Here is a 23,548-nt window from a genome sequence, read left to right as displayed (position 1 = left end):
ATATTGAGTCGTGTCGAATTATTTGGCTAAATTAAGAAGTATAGAAGTAATGATACTAAAAACCATTTGGGACTGGATTGTCTGTCTCTTTACATTCACTCTCAAAAGTTTCGGATATATTTTTATCGCATTAGCCACCCTGATGTTCTGTGTTTCGACTTCCCTGCTCATGTTGGTTTTGATACTCCAATTGCTTGGATACCAATTTGTAATAACTGAAGACGAATAATACAAAACAAGTAATTGTTCTAGATGTTCATAATTATAAAATTAGATAACATATTTCTAGGAATAATACTTTGATTATTATTATTATTATTCCAGATCTATTATTCGCTTCTCGTAAAGATTCGAAATAACTTGTTCATAGAAATGGACATAACAATTCTTTGAAAAATATATTTCGACACAATATATCACAATAGTGTACATTTAAAACTTTGTAACGTGAACGTACGTCACTCAGGTCATGCTTGGAGCGAATCTATCTTATCATTATTATTATATATATATATTTATATATATTTTCTTTTATACCAAGAACGGATTCACGTTTAGCTTCCAACTCCCTGAAACTTGTAATTTGTTTTAAAACAAACAAATATTTCCGGTATACGTGGAACATGAACATCGAACTTGGTATAAGTATAACAAAGATTTTCTCTAGACGTAACAGTTTTAAGGTACTCTCGACAAAATATACATCCTCATTAACAACCGTATTAGAATTATTCGGCTCTGGCTACATGTATGCGTTTGTTCTCACTAGACAGAGAGAGATTTATGCAAAGAGATGCAATACTTTTACATATTCAATTGTACAACTATAATCTCTGCTTATATAAAATCTAGAATATTGAGTTAACGATACAATTAATCTTAAAAAGCATTTGCTTGATGAATCGCGATCAATTGTCTACATTCCAAACTGGAATTGATTAATTAATGAAAAGTGTATAGACATTTTCTTCTTAAATATACCTCCATATACACGTAAAATTTGATAAAGAGTAGCCTCATTTTACATGTTAAGCATCAACATTAATCGTATATACTAGTATACTTTATAACCATGTCTATATATATGTACATAATCTGTGTATACATATATATTTGCAATACGATATTCTAATATCAAATAATTTACCATTTTTACGTTACTTATCTTTTCTTTATACATTTAAATTATTGCTGTACGTTATTTCTACAAACGTATAATTACTAAAACAGTTGTGATGGTTTTGTATTTACGTAGATTGAAGTAGCCACAAAAAAACGTCTAAGAAACCTAATTAGTTTGACTATTCACCAGATTGAGAGAATAAAGAAATTGATCAATGTTTCAAGTCAAATATCTCAATGAGAAGTGGCTCCACATTGGATGGATTTAAATTAAGATAAACTCCGACAACTTCATTATTCAGTCTGTGAAGATCAGATATTTTCTGAATCAATTTCAAAAACATGGACTTTGCCTCGCAGCCTGGGTATACGCTCTCCAGGTAACGTCTAAGCAAGTAATAATACGAATTCTATAAACAGAAAACGCGTGATTAAAGTCAGTCGAGATCATTGCATCGGATGAAAATGCATTTCGCTTACTTGTTCCAGTTTAATGACATCATTGTGCACCACTTTCGGTCTATCAGGCGTGAACAAGGAGATTGCACTTAAAATTAAAATAATGTTTTCATCTCGCCATCTCGGATCGAAGCTTCTTATAAATCGTGCATGCTCAGCATAAAGATTCCCCTTCGCTTCTTTCAACACGTCGACCTTTATATTTGACATGCTTTCTTGACTATGTGGTATCCACCACGTATTTTTTTCAGCATCATAATTAATGGCGGACCTTAAAATCATCATCTCTGTACAGCCTCCTTTCAGAAGGGCTATCTGGTCTTCTTGACACATGTTTTTAAAAGCGTTGATCTTTTTGGCCATTTTAATTAAACGTCTAATAGCGATGGCAGTTAAATTTATAACATCTAGTAATGCTGGATGGGATTGACCAAAATTACTCTACAAACAGATTCAACGTTATCGAATATAAATCGGAGCCGTAGTTCGGTTTCTATAAACATTACCTTAAATTTACAATCTTCCTCGATTAAATTTGTTATATCCTCATCTAGAGGTGCTAACAATGCTTTATTAGCTACTATTAATTCATTCAACTTTGCTCTTTCGGCGTCGTTCAATTCTCTCCTGGACTCCACACCTCCAAGAGCAGAATATGCTGAAAACTCTAATTTGATTGCCTCGCAAAGAATAAATTCAATGGAGTTTGCAACAATTGGTACTCTGAAAAGAAATCAGCAGTTGACATGTTTTGTAATATTGATAGTATACTGCATCTATACCTTTGTACATCTTGGAGGACATCCCTTGTAACATCTGTTACATTTTTGTTCCAGTCACTGCCTCCAGGTTCCATTTGTTGTTTTACACATTCTTCTTGATTGGAATTTGTAATTAGATCCGTTAATATCGGATTCTCGATGTGCTTCTCTTTCACCTTAAAAGATTGCTCAAATGTATGACCTGACATATTGGTGAACTTTGAGTCATCTTTATACTGAATTTCTACATTGTGTTCAGTTCCTGTTCCACTTTCAACAATGGGGCCGTTTTCGTTGAGAAACTCACAAATTTGTGGATCCTCTTTCAATTTATTAACAACTACGGAATCTGTCATGATTTTCATAAGAATGTCCTGATTTTGCAGTAGCTTGGCAATAAAGTTAGAATTATTAACAAGCACTGAGACTGGGACTGGCTCGTCAGATAATTTTGTGACTACATCGTTATCTTTTGGACACGTTTCTTTCTCTGGTTTTTCGCATATTGTTTGTTCTTCTGGACAAGAATGCAAATTCACAGGTGTGCCTGGATTTAGGTCGAAATTCTGCTTTTTCGGATGTGATGCGTGATCCGCATATATAGAGTTTTGTACAGGGCTTCGTCCGTATTTATTATAATCAGATGTATTGATAAATTCAGGTGAATATTTTATAGATTCGTTGTTATTCGAGCCAAACTCAGAATTCAAGTCCAATACGTGTTGTTCAAACTTCCTCGTGCTTGTAACAAGCTTTTTGCTTTTCTCCACATTATGAGTCACTGGTTTCACTTTATCAAACCTCTCTTGATTCTGTGTGAGGGGACTAGTATCAATTTTAAATTTTTCCACATCAATATCATTTTCCTCATAGTGGGAAGACTGATCATAACTGTCATAATTGGAACTAGAACTATGAGAAGAATCTTTCATCATGTCAAGAGTCTTTGACCCAGTTATGATTCCATTTTGTGGTGGACTAGAAGGACTTGGAACGCTAGCAGCCGTTACCGGGCTCATACTTTCTGCTACATTCTGTCTATTCGCATCTAAATCTGTATATTTCCTATCAGACTCCCAAAAGTATGTATCAGACACAGTTGATGCAACTGAATTAACAGACATAGAAGTGTCCTCGAAATTACAATCTTCAATGCAACTTTTCTTACTCTTGGATGCCTTTGTGCTCTCTACAGGTGGCCTTTTTTTTGCACGATTTTGTTCTATCTTTTGTCTTTTTAGTACCTTGTCCTCCTCCGACATTATATATTCCTTTCTCATACCAATACTGAAGCATTTGTCTAGACGACATTTTTGACAAAACCGTCTTGTTACTGGTGTAATATCACAATTCTCTTTGAAGGGGCACCGAAAATCCTGCAAAAATGTATTAAATATTCAAATTATAGCAGACTATTGAGAAAACATACTAAAAGAGTATAGTATTATACTTATAATTAGAATACTAGTATTGTTCTTAGCTTCTGACTTCATCAAATTTTAATATTCGGATAAATTTGTTATTTTTTACAAACACATTTGTTTTTTTTCTATTACTATTGAACTACATGTTTGTTTTTTTAACTGAGACATCGCATTTTAAATCATTCAACAATCCTAAGAAATAAAGAATATTCACTGAAAAGTGTTTGAAATCGTTTCCTGTTACTTATAAAAATTCAAATTTGGCTCTCGTAGCGACGTCACTTTCTCCCTCACGTCTGATTCGTGTTGACAAAAAGAGAAAAATAGGGTACGTCAAATTAATGCATCGGGCTGCGCCAAAAATATAGTATACGATGCCAGTTTGACTCGTTATCGATCGAACGGTTCAATTGTATTGGTAATCATCGGGGATTTTGTGGAAACGATGGATAGATTTTGGAATTAATCACCTTATTTTTTAAAGCGTTTCTACGAAAAAAAGCCTTGCAACTTTCGCATGACACCGCGTTGAAGTTGTAACCAAGAGCACGGTCCCCGCAGACACCACAGATCTTATTCGCCTCCCTCGCCGGTTGTTCATCTTCCATTGCTCTCCAAAACGATTTTCCGAGCGATTAACACTTCTTATCTAACGCACCATTATTCCCGCTTAAAATCACATTGCACCGTCTACGCTGACTCATGTTAACAGTTTGTTTATCACGCAGCCTGGACCACAGTGAAACAACCCTATCACAACTGTTTACAGTTTCAATATCATTTTCGGTACAACGCCCCGGATCCACGGGATTCTGTGTCAAAAGCCTCAAGTGACAAGCTAAATGAGCCGCTCAATTGACGTTCAGTCACAAACAGTTAACGGGGCGGTGCGCACAAACTTGTCGTGTTTTTCGTCGTTAACAGCCTCCCACCACGTTACGCCAACAACGGAACATAACCAAAGAAACTAACCGACAATCTAGGGAATTATTTCAACTGTGAGTATTGCGCTCGAAACTTGCCACCGTTCCACATAATTTTATTCGATTCAAACTCATTTTTTAATGTAATACTTGTTCATACAAGATAATGTCACAAATGTAACAATTTCTTCACTCACGCCTATCGAATAATTTTAATACAGATATTAATGTTTGAGGATTTTATCTTTCCTGTGTACAAGATACATATTTCGGTACTTTTGAAAGGTGCACGACTCAAAAATTCAAAATAAATTGTGGCATGTAATCTTCTGAAAATATTATTTCCACTTTTTGAATTACGAAATTGTGTGATGTTTCTTTTATCACAGTATACTAATATATTTACAAGCTTTCCAAGATAGAGTTTCGATATTGAACGTTCTTATCGTAGAATATCAAATGCATGAAACGTCGTGCATCTTGATCATCGTAATTGTCTTGCAATTGTTGAATAACCAGTTCAAAGTTCAAACACACACACACACAGAACATCACCATGTGATGATTAAGAGAAACGAGAACTCCGTGTAATCACGTGTGGAGGTATGGTATAACACGTAACTGCGGTTAAATTTTGAGTGCTGGAACCTTGGTCGTAGAAGTGTTTACCTAAATGGTGTTATCGCTGTAAAAATACAGATAAAATATTATCGAAGAAATTGCGTGTCACTCGATATTCATATTAATAATTTTTCTGACTGTATTAGTGATCGATAAACGACCGAATAAACGACGCAGCTGTCGTTGTAGTATATTTGTTTTATTAACGTATTTCGAGAAGCTTGATTTGTAAATATGGCGGCTAAATGGTGACCAGTAATAGGCTGCATCCATTTAGGAAATAATATCACTATTTTTCAAATAATCAACAAAAATCTCTCCGAGAATAGTTTTGTTTCTAATGAATTTAAATAAATATAAAATTTGACTTAATTATAGTTTTTACGAGCTAAAGCAATTTGTTTGAATTTTTATATTTTATTGAGTCCCTTCGGAGTTACAATTCCGTTGTTACACTAATTTGTTACCCTAACTATGTTCATTCAATCCACTTTAAACTATCCCAACTTTTCCTTTCTGCACCTCAAGGTAGGGGGAGGGGGTTGAATAGATGTACTCCTTTATTTTATCCTAGACTCATTCATTCACTTTGTACCACTCACGCTCTATCTTTTCGTTCTATTTTCAACTTTCCTCATTCTTGTTTCCCCCCTAGCTTCGTTTCCTAATGCATCATCATTACTATTTACTTCCTGCCACCCTTTTATGCTCTCCTCTTTCACACACTTTTTCGATAAATATTTTCCGTGTCTTTCCTACACCCACCCTTATTTCGCCGTCTATACTGAAGTTTAGATTCCTCTAGTATTTCCATTTCCCCTATCCTTTCTTACGATACTTTAGGATTCTTTATTTTCACCACTTGGTATCATTTTATTTACATAGCAGTAATCTTTAATTTGTTGTCGTTATCTTATTTGAAAAGAATGTATGAGATAATAAATCGTATATCGATAAACATATAATAATAGATATAGTTCAAAGAACCATATAGTTTAATTATCATAAAAATGTATAAATCGTATATATTTATTAAAAATATACAAGTCCATTTTTTAAGAGATCCTCTTTGTCCATTTACTAAACATATCTAATCACATATATGTGTATACAAGTGCCTCAGAACTTTGTAGAGACATATAAAGTACACAAAATTAAGTTTCTCTTGCGGTGCTCAAATTTCTCGCAGATAAAAAGGCACTTCACGAGCATGATATACGTATCAAAAATTCCATACTAAGTCAAATGGAACCTATTTAAGAATTCCTAGGCACTATTTGCATTGCAGTAGGTAATTTTAAATGGTACATAGCGATTTTGTTCTTAAGCTCCTTTCATTTCGTTTCAAGTAGGTCTTCAACGAAATTTATTTGTTTATTCATTTTGGGGGTGTATCAGTCAACCTTGTTCTACCCAATTCTCCTCCACCATGGAGTACTAGTTCTTCTCTTGTGTAGAACGTCACAATCTCGTCCACGCTGCTGAAGGATTGCTCGTTCACTTTAGCAGAACCCAAAGCATAACTGTTAACAAAAATCACGTCTTTAAATATTGAACTCTATTACATTGATTTTACAAGACCTCTAAGGCTTTCTTTATTAGAGAATTTGCTCATGCAATTTTATACGTTCTTTTAAAATCAATTTAGTTTTGCCAATTGCATCCTTTTACTATTTTATTCACTAAAGAACATTTAATTTTAACATAGAGTTTGCTAATACAATTTTAGAGGCATATTTACAACTAATTTAGTTGTACCAATTTTTAGTACTTATGTCTCTAAAATTTTCTAGGACATTTAGTACAATAGACTCTTATACTTTCATCCATAATAGTTGTATAATTATCGAAAGGGATTCGGAATAACGACATTCTCATTATATTCTTGCAGAAACCCGTGCTTGGTAGCGATATATATATACGGGCTGAGGATGGTTCTTGGATTTAAGGATAACGAATCATTTTTACCTGTTGTCTGGTCTTTTCCTGACCGGAACGTTGTAAACCCTGTCTTTGTACCAAAGAACCAGAGCAAGGGGGTTATTCACGTTAGTGGTTGATGGCCTCAAAAGGAAGTATCCATCTTGTGGATTTCCGTAGGTATTTTCTAATCAATATAAAAATATGATTAACAACTACTTCAATAGCCTTTAAAATGGTGATTCAAAATATACTTGTCGGAGAATCAATTAAACCGACTTTAACTGTAATTAAACCGTTTTCAATTTCATACATGGACATTTAGAAGTCACCTACGTTCTGTAATGAGAGCAATCGCTTGGTCTCTGGTAATATTGTGGAACCACGGCTTGTCGAAGTATAAGTGTTTCTCAGGAGGTGGTGGCAATGGTCGGGTAGCTCTGTCAGATGATAACGAAGTATAGCTGTTCGAGTGTGGTAACGTTGCTGATTTTTTATCAGGAGAGCGTTCTGTAACCAATAAAATAAGCATTACACGTCTTCAATAAAAAAAAAGGCGTACAATCGAAAGGCGGTAATCAATTCGATAGAGGGTAGTTTCACGGAACAGAAGATTAGGAACACACTCCCTAACACTAAACCCTCTGTTCCTCTTAAAAATTGAATAAAAAAATTTGGATACAACTAAAGAAGAATGGTGTTCTATTTAAATTGCAATGTAGGTAAACTGACTTGCTAGATTAAGTCGAGCTTGGGTAAGAGCAGCCTGGGTGAGACACTCCGAAAGACTAGCTTGTCGGCGTGTCGCAGTGTTCAAGGACACGTTTCGTTTTGGATCACCAATTATAGTCGCCATATTTAGATCGTTAATTTATAAAAAATCCTTCACACAGATTCGAAATAATTTCGACGAAGTCACGCGTTTAATTTCACAGATGGGCCGAGGTACTGTCTCTACACTTTCACCACAAGCTGAACGAAGACATTAGGCTTGCTAACTGCAAATGATCCACGCTGATTTTTCAAGGATCATGATACTTTACTTCAAACTACCTATTAGTTAGAAATAAACGCAACATCCATTGAAAGTTCATTCCATTATTTCGTTTGCTAACATTTAATAATTGTGGACTCAGCGTTTCAAATTTCGAAGTCTCTAAACGAATCTTTGAACTCAACAATAAGAGACACAACGTTCAACAAATATCAAGGAACGACCGCAAATGAACCGACTCCGACTAAATCACTGCACTCACTGACATTTGACTTAGGGATCCAGTTAGATGGTAAAGACTAGCCGTCCGTTGGTCCCTCAGCATGTGGTGAATTTCGAAGTTAAAATTGTACTCTCCCAGGTGCGCTTACTTTTAGGTTGTCGGAACACGGTCCGAATTTCCAATTTTGGAAGGAATGAGGAACGAACGTTTATCTTTCACTCTTCAGATTCGAATACCTCATAGTACATTTACAGGGCTGATCTATCGCGAGAAAACGAAGACTAAGTACCGCACTTAAAATTTTGCTCAAAAATATCCCGAATATTTTTTGTATATTACATCATAGTACAAATGACAGAGAATAAGTTCGTAATCGTATCTTTGGAGCAGGTATTTGTACTAGCTTCTTATACCTGGCGGCTCGGGCGGATGTGAGTAACAACACGTAGAAAGCCCCCTTTTGATCCTCACTATCATATCTGACACCTCGTCTGCCAAACGAGCACCTAGACCTCCCACAAGCTGTTTGCTAAGCCTCAGATAGAAGCAGGAACACATTCCATCACACTGTTTCTGCTTCAGTTTTTGCGACGATACAATCACGGTAAAGTCATTCCCGTTCGTTTCTTTTTAAGTTTCCTTAATGGTTTCCTGTTTAAGCTTAATCGATGACGTTAGACTGCTCCACGTGTCTTTATTGTTGGGCATGTTGAACTCATTTAGCCAGAAAATTTTAACGATATCAAACAGTGTTAATAGAATTTAACAGTACCGCAAACATTTCATTTGTCGCGCGTATTTCGGACGATTCGAAATAAAGGGTGCGATAGCTGGTTCATAACTGGTTGCAATTGCATCGCGCAGCAGGTTGTGCAAGCACCATTTGTCGAACAGATGCTTATGGGAAGTTGGCCATCTGACTTTTTATTTCTTTAATCGCCACCCTGTCTATGGTTTTTACTAGCCCTTAACAGGCTGCGTCCCCTGCCCAACAGTCACAGACTAATTTCTTTTTTACGATCATTCTTCCACTGACGTAACTATGTTATTATATTATGGGAACCATTTGCTTCCTAATTTCCTACTATTCTGCGTAGCGTGTTCATATTCATTCAATACATGGAGAGCTCAGAAGCCAATCAATTCAGTTGAAAAAGTATTACATTAGAACCTGGATTATCCGAATTAATTAGAATGACACAAATATTCGGATAATAGAACGATTATTTAATTGTCTCTATGGGTTGCTTTACATCGAGTTGATTGCATGTTCCATGTATTTGGATCATAGAGAATTCTAATACTGAAAAACCGGATAATCGAGGTTTTACTACATTTTAATTGCGTGCTATGTATTAATAAATATATTCTACCTTTGTGTGCACCAATATCTTTTTACAGCTTAGTTATTGTAGTTCTCGTGCTTGAGGACTTAATTGATTGGCTTTACGCAACTGTTTAATAAATGTTCAAATAATTGTTTGAACAATCATATCCATGATTTTGGTGAAATTATTCTTGACTGGAATATCAGATTAAAGATCTGCTGAGTTCTTGTTCTTGATGATTTAACTCCTGAAAGTGCAAATTATTGTATCAATTATTTCCAACATTATAATACCAACCATTAGATCTTTCTAAGCTCGTCCGACTCGAAATTGGAGAAGAACTAGCCGAAGAATGCGCTGGCTTTGTAGGCAACGGCGGAGGTGCATTTTGTGTCATCTGAATAGGGCTTAAGTAATAACAATTATCGTCCGACTAAAATGATCACAATAACTTCATTAACTTCTTATCGTTGCAACTATGTATAAGCAATATGTTTAACAGCTTACCGCCTCCGTAATCGATTCATAAATTTTATACGGATACTCCTCTTCCTCATCATAGCTGGTGATGCTAGGTGGCTGATAAACGCTTTCCACAGAACTCTGATTGCCACTTGTTAACGATTGTTTACTGTCCACCCTAAACATATTTTTCTTTTGGTTCTGCTCGATGATCTCCTCGTCGAATGCCTCGTACTCGTACTCGCTTACTTCAGTCTGTGCGGGTAAATTAGCAACAAGGTCAAGATTCTTCGGCATCGTTGGTGGCTTCGCATGATCCCTGTTTGGCTTATCCATGATCACAGGTTGACTCTTGGCCTTCTTGGGCTCCGGTGGTGGGGGTACTGCCATTCTCCCTAAAACCAGAATTATTTGAAAAAATGGCTTCTTTAAGCAAAGCAGTAATCTCATAAATATTATACTAACTTTGTGTCTGATTAGGAACATTCGGTTTAGGTGGGGGTTTCGGTTGCAATGTAGGTTTTGGTCGTGGTGTCGATTTCGATTGCGGTATTTGTTTTGGTGGTGGTGTTGGTTTCAGAGTATTGTACAGAAACGATTTCTGCGGTTGATTGCGATCTACCGGTTTCGCGTCGGTCTTCTTAATCTGCAATGAATCACGTTTGGGAACTGTGGTAGAAGTCATACTGTTCATTAGCTTCAGCTGCTCTTTCAGTTGTTCGGCCAAGGATTTCTCTGCCTGGGTATGCAATTTCGATACATTTTTCGGAGGTATAGTCTGTGGTTCTTGATAATTCATGTACGTGTTCTCGTCCTCCTGAAGAGTGCCGCAGTTTGCGTAAGTTCCTTGGTCTTCCTCTTTCGGACTGGATATTCCAATTATTCCTCCGCCTATCGGTCTCTTTGTAATACTACTCTGCAAGGTTTTTTGGTCACTTCTCTTTCCAGGATTGGATTGCCCTTCCTGAGTTTCCGGTAATGAAGGACTGTCCTCATTTCCATCATCTTCGAAGTCTGTCCAAGGCTCTGAATCGCTCGTGGAATCATCCGCTTGTGACTCCAGCTTTTCCATAACGAACTTTTCTGGTGTTCTCCTTACTTCTTCAATGAAGTTCCAGAGACTCCTGGAATCAGAAAACGAAACGTCACTAAAAACGTTGATGATCCAAAAATACTATCGGTCAATTGTGAAACCCTAATGAAGATTCAAGTTCGAGGAGATCGCCTATCTCTACCTATCAAATTTACTCAGACATTATTTAGTGTGTTAATGGTAGGCATCATAAATGAACAATCCCCGAATGAGCGAATCTACAGCGAGTCTACTTTCACTCAGCATTTTTTAAATGCAGTCTGAGATCATTTTATTTCAAAAGTAGTAGATTTCACCGGCCGGCTAGCATTAAAGCGACTGGCGATGCAATAAATGGTAGAATCGCGGGAAAATACTCTGCAACGAGGTTCGATGACCTAAATTGTCGAATGCACGCGCGTGCCCTCAACAGTTTCGAGCAACAGATGCTAATGTGCTGGCCGGGAACCGCGTTATTGTCAAGTGGAATTTCCTTAATTAAACGAAGACGATAAATTTCGTAGCGTCCGCATGTTATTGAATGATCGGACGCGTCCCACACGATAGTATTACGCTCTTCTGGCGGAACTCGAGGACGTTAAACAAATGGGAAATTCGTAGGAATTTCAACTGTCGTATATTTCGATTTTATTTGAGTCATCGGATTCTGTATGCGTGCTGCGTATCCTGATGCTTTCTACGGACATCACTCGCCAAACTTTTCTGCGACAGTCGGACGTTGTCTTTACTACTACGCTGCTTGTGACGCTGTGTAAGGAATTCTTCGCCAGTATGCCAATAATGATTAACAATTATTAGACTGAGAATTTTATATACTTATGTCACTATATTTCTCTAATAATAAATTATCGCAAAATATTTTTGTTAATACAAAACTTTAGTAACATTTTTATTTTTTAATCACACCTTAGTGCATTTATTAATTTATAACTTTTTGTGACGTATTACCACTGCCGTTATATTGAAAAAAGTATAGGGAGAATATTTCAGCCAGCCGGATAATTATAAAAATCCGATTATGAGCTGCGTCTAATCATCATTCGAGGAAGCTTTGAGTCTGGAACGTATTTCGATAGGAATGGGCATACGATTGCATGAATCCAGGTGGAATCTGAAGGCGTGTCTTAAAGAGATTCTTCACCAGTGTGGAGAGGAACCGTTAGACCGTGACATCGACCTCGTGATCCTATTTGATGGGAACAAAATCGGCTACGGTGTTCCTATGTTATTTCTCTTACCATTTTAATGGAGGTGTGAGGTCACTCTTCCACAGAGTCAGCTTCCCTTCCGTCAAGTGCTGGAATAATTACAATTAATTAAGGGGCGAATAGAGAGCACGCGCCAGTCGGTCCGAAATACGAGCTAGACTGCCATGAATGAAACTCGAGTGTCAGCCAACTCACATACTCGGCGACATCGTCTCAGATAACTCACTTTCTTTAACATTTTGAAACTGTATCTTTAGGCTCTTGTAACTACCGTCTCATTACATCGCAAGCCTGTTAAAACATACATTTCTATTCAGCCACTGTTTTTTAGTCGATAAAAACTCTTTTTAATAAAACTCTGCAGTCCATTTCTTTGCCGCCGTGCAGCACTGAACAACTACTTTAAACAAAAAGAAATGAAATAAAGCTAAGCAACGCGATATCTTTTTTTTCTTATCAGGGTTTGAACTTATTTCGAGAAAAAGAACTTTCAATTTTCAACCAAGTGAAATACATTTTTCCCACGCGTTAAACCGAGTATATCAAAGTTCCGTCGTTAATCTACGACAACGAGATTTTATCAATCGTGGTTTACAAAGTCCCACACGGCACGTGATGTCAACAGTCTCCATGTACATACATTGCGAATGTTACTCGGCGAACCGCGACAAGAAGAAAGTCACTTGGGTGATTATTCTTCGGGCATCGATCAGTGAAATTTTATTCGAACAAGTGGTAATTATTGCAGATAAAATGCAAAATTTCTAGCTTGCGGTACAATTTGAAAGATAATACATCATAACTATCGCAAGCGTGTTATATACATAGAGATAGCCATCTTCTGTTGAAAAGAAAATCTTTCCGATGGTCAATTGACTTACCAATAATTCATAGCCGCGTATCTGTCGTTTCGTTATCGTCCTGCAACATTCTCCCAGACCGTTCTGAAAAACGAGGATGCTTGAATAATCAAACAGGATGCAGACTACGATACTAGGATGATATCATTTCGAGACGTTTTGCAGGCGCGCCTTTATCAAACATTGACACTTTAGTGTTAACAACAAAGTTGTGAAATAAAAAATATTTTAAAAAAATATAAAATTGAATATAAATTTTATTTGCCAAAATAACTTAACTTAAAAATGAATGTAGTGTTATCAATTGTCCGTAAACTTGAAACTCCAATTCTGTATTTCAAATTTCATAATTCAAAATTTTCTTTTACTCGGTTGATAAAGTAAACATTTCAATCACCGATTAAGTATGCCATCTGCCGTTGTTCAAATTAAAAAATCTGTGATCACAAAATTAGAAGAATATTCGAAATTATACAAAAAGCGCGCCATAAACAATAATATTTTCGCAATACAATAATCTCCGAGACTACATGAAAAGAGCCGAATGAGTTACACTCGTCGCATGCTACTACAAATAAGCACGTGAATCTCTACTTGCATATAAGACTGAGAAAGCCAACGAAGCCATCGATACCTCTGTTTGACAACCAGTCAGTAATAAATCCAGAAACATCGTTCTATCATAGTTACAATAACATTGTTCATCATTGTTCCTACAATCACAAACGTGTTCCGACCTGCTAAAATGCCTACACAAAGGAATGCACATGGCTCCAATCTACAAATCCCTATTCAGTCTGAGAAAAGTGTAATCTAATGCGTATTCGTTGTTGGTAGATGGAGCCCAGATAGAGATCTATCAAATTCTGAAGTACCCGATCGGGGTCGAGTGTCTGTGCATCTAGGATCACGATGCAGAAGAGTTCAGTGTCCGTTATTCAACATCGTCGTCAGCAGTTTACTCACCCTCTGCAGCAAGCACAACACGTCATTGTTTGTCCAAGTGGATATCTCCTCTAAGGCGTCAGTCCGCGACAACATTTTGAATATTGCACCCGCGAGTACGCGAGACCGTCACAAAAAAACGTCGCACGTGTTCACCGCCCGGTCGCATCTGCATCTGGTTTTTGTGGGCGAGGTGTCTTGACAGCCCTCAGTTGCTTCGTATTTTCCTTCCTTTCCCCCCTCAAGCGATGACGTACAATGACGACCGTGCTGCGACACGGCCTTGCTGCCATTGGTCACTTTCTTATGGTGCACCTGTTTTACCACACGGAATTCCCAACCAGACGGAGACTTCTTTCAATCCTCAACGTTTTACGATGATTCATTTCGTTCAAACCGCATTGACTATGATTTATTTTCCGTCGAAACGCCTCCAAAATACGTCCATAGACATCATAATCCCTAAACTCGGAAATAGTAGGAGTGAAATGATAATGCCTGTACGTCATAGGATAATATCTAGGGTCGATAAGTCTTGCGGTTTCAAAATTAGATTTTGCTAGAATTTGTCGGATTTATTTCATATTTTTCACGGTGATACAGAGAAGGCATGAGACTAGGTCTAAAATGGAATTACTCACGAAATTGTCTTGCTTACCGATTGGGAGATAGGGCGTCCTCTTCTCACACTCGACGGTCAGCTGGAAAGTTAGCCCCTGACGTGATATTGGAAAGCAGAGAGAATGAGACTAAATGAAGCGAAGAAATTGGGAACTGCGTAACGAATTCTATGATATATAGAAAGTGTCTACGAAATTCTTTGATCACTTCGATTTTCGTTCTCCTGTACTCGGGGTAATAATAGTTAAATCTATCTTGATTTATAATAAAATTAGAAAATTCCATTTCTTATATAACTTATAATTTTACAAATTCTGTAATCGATATCCATTCGCGTTAAATAATTGTCTATTTTAAATAAGATATTACACAAACTTTTTTAGGATGTAAGATGTAAGTTAGACATTTTCAAACCAAAGGCGGGAAAGTGGCAAATATTCTCTTTATTACAAATCACAATGTATTACATTGTGATGTGAATAGTATTTATTTTATAATAATACTCTATTGACGTCTAATAGGGAAACAATGATAATTCAATTATAAATTAATACTGATATATATGTATAGAAATATCTCGCAAAAAAAGATTGACAAACTTCTGCGCAGAAGCAGTAGGTTGTTAAATTAAAGGAAAACCTCCATGACAGTAATGTCAGAAATCGCGTAGCCAGTGTAGAAGCCGCAATTGAATGCAGTTCAACGTGATTTATTTCATTAATTATATCGAGGGTTCTATTATAAAAGGAAGAAAGTAAATTAGTGACAGAATGACTATTACCGAACTTAGTTCTCAACAAGAATATGAAGATTTCGTTAAGTGAGTAATCGCACTTTAAGTGTCTCATGTAAAGAATGTAACTTAACCTCACCTTCCTTTTGGATGCACCACAAACATATTTTTATTTGAAGATTTTTAATATACTGAAACTGTTCATTTGAAATAATATTAATCATTATTTTGCGCGCTTACATAATAACGTTGTTTTTTAAATTCACGATGATAGATATGACTCTTTATCTTTTAATTAGAACGGAAATTCCTTAATGTTCGAATGTCACGAGTTTTTAGCGATATAGTTCTGTGATAAAATAGTAAGCCTTCGGTACTGCGTTTGTGAGTTTCTTCTAATGATGCAATGACAGATCAATGAGTTTCATGAGTCTATGATGACCTATTAAACAAAGATTACGATATCTGGTGTTGCAAATGTTTATAGAAATTTACGATGCTCAAAGTCGATTCAGAAAACAAATATATAAATATAAAAGCTTCGCGTTGTTGAAGATTTTATTATCTACAATAATATAATTTCTGTTTTATTGATGCTTGCAAATTAACTCATATTGTTATTGTTTGTTTATCATTCTAGATCAAAGGATCTATCTGTTATTCATTTCCATGCACCATGGGCCGATCAGTGCTCTCAAATAAATGACGTAATCAGTGAAATGAGTAAACTGCCCGAATACAAAGGGATCAAATTTGCCAAGATTGAAGCTGAGAAAGTTCCTGATGTGTCTTTAAAGGCTGGTATCACGGCAGTACCAACAGTAATTTTAGCTAAAAATGATGCCATAATTGACAGAGTTGATGGAGCCAATCCCTCTGCCATTGTAGAAAAAGTAAAACGGCATTCTGTTAGCAAAGAGTCAATTCCACTAGAAACATGGCAACCGCAACAAAGCCTTGAAGATAGGCTAAAAAAATTAATAAACCAAGCACCATGTATGCTATTTATGAAAGGAAATCCTGCAAATCCACGTTGTGGATTTTCTAGAACAATAGTCTCTATGCTGGATTCTTGTAATGCTGATTATCAGTCATTCGATATTCTTCAAGATAATGATGTCAGAGAGGGACTAAAGAAGTTTAGTAACTGGCCAACTTATCCACAATTATATATAAATGGAGAACTGATTGGAGGGTTGGATATTGTCAAGGAAATGAATGAAGCTGGAGAATTCGAGAGTATGCTGCCTAAGAAGAGTTAATGTATGGAGAATGTGAGTCTGATTTCATTCAGAATTGTCTTTTATTATAGGAAATATTCTTTACTAGTAACCAAATATCAGGTTGTACAGTTTGGACAATTTTTTTTCCAGACATGAACAATCGGACATGATCACTATTTTAATATCTTAATTCTCGAATTATTTCGTTCGAGTTATAGAAATATTGATTTGTTAAAATGCGTAATAAATAAAATAAGTCGCACGAAATGGTTTTGCTGTAAATCCTGTATTATAGTGAAAAAAGTAAACATACTGTCTTCGTAACAATATTTTATTTTAAAAAAGTATTTAAGTTGCTCAATTCTATTTATTAACAATGTAATATACATTTTATCAGTTAATTTACGTTCGAATCTATTGTAGTTTTACTATTTCTTCGATTATGTCTTCATACATTTGTACATGACACTGTTTGAATTAAAATCTCAATATGTATTAGAAGCATGGTCAAAGTCATTTTAAATTCTATTAATTCTATTAATAAGTAGCCTCTAATCTATTTCATTTGCTTTTTATTTTTCGTACCAATTTGTGCACCTTTCTTTGCACTTTTGATAACGCCTTCGAATTTTGCTGCATTCTTCTTCCTTTTCCTGAAAATCATACAAATGCCGTGTAATAAATAGATGAATGAAATACGTGAAATTTAAATTCACATTATTTACCTCTTATTCAATGCAGATCGTGACAAAGGTATGTATGCGTACGGATCTGGTTTCCCTTTCTTTTTAATGTCACCTTTAGCTTTTTGTGCTTTGTATTCCATTCCCGGTGTATGATTCACTTTGTCTTTCTTGAATGGTCTGTGAATACCTGATCCTCCAGCTACAGACAATGGACATTTATGTCAAATATTATATGCTAACTTAATTTTTTATAACTATATTACCTTGATATTTCGATGTAGATGAACTTTTTATGCTAACATTATCAAAATTGTCTGTACATTTACGTTTCCTACTTATATTTTGTGTCGGAGCTACGGACTCAGCATCATCAATATCCTCTAAAAATGTATATTAATTAATCATAGTTCTTTCATTTAAAGCAGCTATTTTCTTCACCCTACCATAATCGTCTTCTGAATCGCTATGTAAAAATGGCGCTTTCCTTTTCTTGGTATTAGTAATTTTTTCATCCCTTTCATGATCATCTGTGATAATTAAACGTCCATCTGGAGCTGTCTTGAATCCGCGATTCTTCGTCTTCGATGCTGTTGCATTTGATTTTTGAGATGTAGGCAGTGTTGCTGTAAAAATATTATTTTTTAAGAATTATAGTTTGCGATCAAATATACTTCCATTGTCACAATGAAGTCTTACTAGAAATATTCCTAGCAGCCGCAGGATCAATAAGATCTATAATATCCTCATTTTCCTGAATCCATGCTTCTTTTCTCGACGTACGCTTCTTGTTTTTCTTTGGTTCTACATTTTCTGTGCCGTCGTACTCTTCATCGCTATCAGCCAATATATCCTCTATGCTATACATGTAGAAAATAAATATAATGATTATGAGAAATTCAGACTATAGTGTCAAATCAAGATCAATGTCACCTTTTCGGTCTCCTTGTTGCATTGAACTCATCTTCTTCTTTATCTTGCTTCGATTTTTTTAGTTCTCTGTTCTTCTTTTTCGATTCTTCTAACTTATTTATGTTCTTCAACCTCTTGTGCAGTATTGAGTCGGAAGAAGGTATCATACCTGAGATCGTCTCCATTCCATATTTCCTCAATAATTTTATTAGGATGTCTCTTACTTTTCGACGGAAGTGTCTCTGGCAATCCTCGGTCATACTACATATAGCTTCCATCTGTCATTTTATGAAAATATGATTATGCACTATGTTATATGTATACTACATACGTTATGTACTACGCTATGTTAGTTGCAGAAAGACCAATTATCTACTGTGTACTCACCAATTTAGGTAAGGTTGATGCAACAATGGGGCTTGGCATACAAGTAAGGTATACTTTAATATAAGATAATGAAGATTCTGTAACTTCTCTTGTGGGACTCGAAACAAGCTTACAAGCATATTCTAATATATCCTTAACTGTTTCTACTCCTAGCGATCCTATTTTAACAAACAACGGTATCATAGTTGACATGAGTTACAAATATTTAAAGATCCACTTTAAAATCACTTCCTTACCATTAAAGTGATAAGTAAGAGATGCAAGTGCCAATATGGAAACAGTACAATATTTTTGCGTGCCTCCCAAACCGACCATTAACATGCTCACATAATTCTTCAGATGTTCCGGATTATTCAAAAATTTCTCTGCGATGCAGTTCAAAAGTTGATAGGCAGACATTCGACACTTTGTATTGCCATCTTTTAAATGCAGTACTGTCTCGGGTACTATGGCTTCTAGGAATTTACTGTTCTCCAATTGTGGATTGATTTTGACCATATGAGTTAAACATCTCAATCGGGGCTAAAGAATGTTATTGACGTTATATATTACATTGGGATATGCAAATTTTGTTATACGATAATATTGCGATACTTACACCACTGCAGGGTTTTGCAACTTCTGTCGCCGAAGATGTTAACAATTTTTGTATTTCACGTCTATGCTGCTGAATAAATGTTTTGCATGTTTCTTTTTCACTATTGCATATTTCTTCTAAAAATCTAAAAATCATATATTTAATCTTACAGCTCTATCTGAAAAGTATATCTAAAAATATGATTAGTAATTTTACCTGTATGCTTTTTTCTGTTCTTTCATTTTGGAACTTGTTTTAAAGGCCGGGGTGCATATGTCATAAAAATTTTTTATTCTATCAATATCGGTGTATTCAATTAATAGTCTTATAATGTCGTGAACACTTTCTTTAAAGAAATCGTCTGTGTTAGGTTCGCTCAACCTAGTCAGTGCACGATCGTACAATTCATTTATTAATTCTTTGTTTGTAATAGAAAGGTACATCTACGAGGTAAAATAGATCTAATTAATATTGTTAACATGCAATTAAATTTATATTCTATTTTATCTTCGAACTTATGGTTTGTATACTACCTTAAGTGTCTCATATGCGGCAAGGTGCTGGCCTTCTTCGTCAGTACCATTTGGTTTAATTGTATACTGATTTAAAAGTAGCGGTACAAAATTTTTTCCATATTTGGAAAGTTCTGCCACATCTTCTTCTTTATTATCTGCCACGGCTTTAGTAATCAATTTTCTTATGGCAGACATTATATACAACCTTAAGTCTTTTCTATTAGTAAAAGTCGTTCCCAACAGTTTAGCGATATTCTAAAATAATATTTATAAAATTAATATCAGTAAGATATTATTTGATTTGTACTGCTTACCTTAAAATTGTCTTTCACGTCTGTGGCATTGTGACAAACACTTGGCAGAACAGCCCATATTTGAACAAGCAAAAATTCATAGCTTTTTCCTCCTACTTGTGCAGCAGACTTTGTCCTAAAATTATTGTATTATGATATAGTCTTCATTATTGAGCAAAAATATTTTAATACACTTACTCGCATATTTCAGTCATTGGTAACAAAGTGTTTATGAAAAAGTTCAATGAACATTCTGTTATGCAGTCCTTTAATAATGGTAGTAGCCAGGTTCTCTTTAAATTGATGTCATTATTTGTCGTCTGTGAAAGAAATTAGAATGTACTATTTAACTAATGAACTAATCTTATGATATTCCTAAATAATTCTTACCTTCAATGGAATTACATTGAGTACAGTTTCTGGACCTAATGATCTTATAGCAGCTCCGATAGCATACTCAGCGTCATTTTTAGAGGCAAAATTATAACAGTCGCGTAAATCTGCTAAACATTTCAATATGTCTATCAATTTAGGACACCTTGATTTACCAGTGATCTAAAATAAAAAAAACCGTACAATCTCAATCGATGCAAGGGTAAAGAATACACTTATTACCTGAAAGAGTAGGGCTGTCAAGTTTAGAATATAATACCAAGCTTCCAAGTACTGCAAATTTAAAGCTTTGAGCATCACAACGATTACTTGATCGATCACGGTGCTATATCTGACAATATACAATTGTTAATTATTATTATGCTACTTAATAAAATGAGTTGAAAATAGAAATTTTTATATTTACTTTTTTGTAAGTTCTGGAGTTTCACACATTTTTCCAACACAATCTTGTAATAATAATTTCATGGTGTGTGATGCACCAGATATAACTTCTGATTTATCAGAAAGCCAAAGCTTTACACATTCTTCCATCATTTGCGGCAAAATAGCCGCACAGAAATTTAGCGAATTGCTAGAAATAAAAAATTAGATGATTTGGAATAAATAAGATTAAAAATATTAAAAGTAAATTTATACTTTATACTAACTTAGCCAAACACAAATGGGCCTCATGCATGACTGTCAACCATGCAAGGATTGGTTGTGTATCTGTTGGAGGGGGTTGATAGTTATAGAGTGCATTAATTAGTTGCGCGTTTCTTTGAACAGGCAGAATAGTTTCTGGAGGTCGAGAAACAAATAAACCATGGAAGGTTTGAAAGCAACACGATGTTACTAAAACGTTCTTCAGTGCCATGATTTTTAACAATGATTCGCAAATCATCTAAAAAGGGAAAGAATAGTTTCTTTTAGTTGATGTATCTTACACAAATGCTATTCAAATTAAAACAAATTTTTTACCTTTACATGTGGTTTTGGTAACTGATGAGTGATATCTTTCAATAGTGTAAGTATATGAAGTATACTAGTAATGTTACCAGGCTCAGAACTAACTTGTAATGAGTTGTAACAGTGTTTTGCAACCCGTGGTGAACATGGATGATACAGTGGTGGGTCCTTCTTTTTCATAATTTCACTTCCTGCCATATAAAGGTGAATTCATGAAACATTGAAATTTGTAGTATTCTTTAAAATATATGTTATGCTTTGAATGATGTACCTTTCAATATGGCACATATTCCATGTTGAGCTGCTTTTCTTACTTTTGGCTTACTGTGTGTGACAAACGCTAGAATAGCATCAATCACTTGCATAGTTGATGAATTCGACCATGTAGCTTCCTCTAATGCCCGAAGAAGTAGAGACAGGCAATGGATACACTGAAATAGAATTAAATTATAAATATTCCATGGTATTTGAAATTTAATCAATATATGAACTCACGTGACGTAGTATTAAGAATTCTTGCGATGAGGCGTGATTTTTCAAAATATCCAAAAATATTTTACTGGCTGCACTAAATTGTAAATTCAGAACATTCTTGGGTACAGTTTTTAAGCCCATACCCAGCAGAGACAGTGTGGCCGCAACTGATGTTTCCGATTCAATTGCCTCCAGAGTACTCATCTATTAAACATCAGTATTTAAAATTCATTTTCATTTTCAAAAAATGTAGGTAATACTTTAAACATACCAAAGCAGCAAAATATTCTGTAGAAGATTCATTTCCACCATTCTGCTTGATTATTTCCGTGACTGCTGATAGTACAGCTAACATTTCTTTGTGTAAAAGTGACTTTGACTGAAAATGATTTAAAAATCTACGAGAGAGACAATAATATCACATGACAGATCAAAGTTAGTTACTTGGCTAACTGTTATGAATTACTTACTTGTTAAAGGATATGTTGGAGCAATTACTATAATTACTGGCAAACGTGTTATACGTTCTAGTTGTACTTTCTGTTTGAGTATCTGAATGATCTTCATCGATATCAAGTCTCTCAAACTGAGGGCCAATACTTTGAATAGCATCATGCTTTTCTAAATCTTCTTTTGTCAGACCAGGCTTAGCTGTAATAAAACAATGAGATATGAGTGAAGTATTTTAAAAATGCGCGGTTAGAATTTGTAATGTAAAATGAAACAAACCTGGCGCATCTTTGAAAAACATCCATGCTGCCTGTTCACGGTGTTTTTTCGTTTCTGGATTAGAACTTGAGCTCTGTCCTTTCGCCCAACGTTTCGCATTTTGTCTGCTGCTTAAACGTGGTCCTACTTTACCCATTGTTAATCTACTTACTTATGTTTTCTTTGTACGCTTAACGATTTACTTTGTCCGACTTTATAAGCAAGATTAACGTCAATCGTGCAACAAGGTTAGCTTCATCTTACACGTGCATTTATAAAGGAATGGCCGAGCTGAGTCGGTAACATTGATAAATGACGATGATGTTTCAATGATTTCGGAATGGTGGCGCTCCAAGACTATCTGCGTGGGAATTTTTAAAAATTGTTCTCTTGCGAAAATACGTACACAACAAAAACATTTTTCTAATTCCGTAGTATTTTATTGTATAATTGATACAATAATAATAAATAAAACAATTAATATTGTATATATTATTATTATATATATTAATATTATACATTTGATAAATTAATATACATAAGATAATACAATTGATATTGTATTCAATTGTGTCCCAAAGCCATCGTTGAAATCCTTGAATTAATTTTTTAAGGAACATTGATTCAGGACTTTTGAACGAAAATCAATTAAACTATACGAATATTTAAATTATAAATACGGTAGTTTTTAGTGTACGTGATATTATTAATGCTTTAAATAATGCTAAGTTTTAG

At 35.2% G+C, this 23,548-nt stretch overlaps 4 protein-coding genes and 1 long non-coding RNA gene across 6 annotated transcripts; 2 read left to right on the top strand and 3 right to left on the bottom strand.

Annotated features, from left to right (window-relative positions):
• Positions 1-17: 17 nt before the first annotated feature.
• Positions 18-4,541, bottom strand: Hr96 (Nuclear hormone receptor HR96). Its single transcript, XM_078177218.1, has 5 exons — positions 4,237-4,541; positions 2,364-3,718; positions 2,088-2,304; positions 1,603-2,022; positions 18-1,532 (listed from the first exon to the last, which is right to left on the bottom strand). The coding sequence occupies exons 1-5, from the start codon at positions 4,372-4,374 to the stop codon at positions 1,335-1,337; spliced, it is 2,328 nt and encodes a 775-aa protein (XP_078033344.1). The 5' UTR covers positions 4,375-4,541; the 3' UTR covers positions 18-1,334.
• An 87-nt stretch (positions 4,542-4,628) lies between these two features.
• Positions 4,629-7,694, top strand: LOC144468075 (uncharacterized). 2 transcript variants are annotated; one of them, XR_013493759.1, is made up of 3 exons: positions 4,629-4,764; positions 7,202-7,406; positions 7,556-7,694. It is a non-coding gene; the product is annotated as an uncharacterized LOC144468075 (long non-coding RNA). The 2 variants fall into 2 exon arrangements; XR_013493760.1 differs by lacking the exon at positions 4,629-4,764 and adding an exon at positions 5,175-5,292.
• Positions 5,740-15,061, bottom strand: LOC144468070 (uncharacterized). Its single transcript, XM_078177219.1, has 10 exons — positions 15,002-15,061; positions 14,365-14,805; positions 13,420-13,482; positions 12,569-12,627; positions 10,703-11,361; positions 10,283-10,632; positions 10,073-10,208; positions 7,567-7,740; positions 7,279-7,417; positions 5,740-6,833 (listed from the first exon to the last, which is right to left on the bottom strand). Exons 2-10 carry the CDS (start codon positions 14,437-14,439, stop codon positions 6,689-6,691), a joined length of 1,800 nt encoding a protein of 599 aa, XP_078033345.1. The 5' UTR covers positions 14,440-14,805; positions 15,002-15,061; the 3' UTR covers positions 5,740-6,688.
• Positions 14,994-17,364, top strand: Grx3 (Glutaredoxin 3). The gene is made up of 3 exons (XM_078177224.1): positions 14,994-15,784; positions 16,338-16,971; positions 17,071-17,364. Exons 1-2 carry the CDS (start codon positions 15,735-15,737, stop codon positions 16,957-16,959), a joined length of 672 nt encoding a protein of 223 aa, XP_078033350.1. The 5' UTR covers positions 14,994-15,734; the 3' UTR covers positions 16,960-16,971; positions 17,071-17,364.
• A 75-nt stretch (positions 17,365-17,439) lies between these two features.
• On the bottom strand, positions 17,440-23,085 carry LOC144468068 (RRP12-like protein). The gene is made up of 23 exons (XM_078177217.1): positions 22,835-23,085; positions 22,576-22,756; positions 22,377-22,503; positions 22,127-22,309; positions 21,903-22,062; positions 21,644-21,822; positions 21,331-21,566; positions 21,087-21,254; positions 20,903-21,011; positions 20,678-20,842; positions 20,486-20,607; positions 20,309-20,423; positions 20,013-20,249; positions 19,696-19,922; positions 19,501-19,624; positions 19,139-19,424; positions 18,903-19,060; positions 18,537-18,793; positions 18,303-18,463; positions 18,050-18,229; positions 17,870-17,986; positions 17,646-17,805; positions 17,440-17,573 (listed from the first exon to the last, which is right to left on the bottom strand). Exons 1-23 carry the CDS (start codon positions 22,968-22,970, stop codon positions 17,477-17,479), a joined length of 3,885 nt encoding a protein of 1,294 aa, XP_078033343.1. The 5' UTR covers positions 22,971-23,085; the 3' UTR covers positions 17,440-17,476.
• Positions 23,086-23,548: the final 463 nt, after the last annotated feature.

Source organism: Augochlora pura, chromosome 3 (genome assembly GCF_028453695.1).
Source record: "Augochlora pura isolate Apur16 chromosome 3, APUR_v2.2.1, whole genome shotgun sequence".
NCBI classification, from domain to species: Eukaryota; Metazoa; Arthropoda; class Insecta; order Hymenoptera; family Halictidae; genus Augochlora; species Augochlora pura.
The sequence above is the reverse complement of the archived record's forward strand: the minus strand, read 5'-3'. Positions and strand labels throughout refer to the sequence as shown.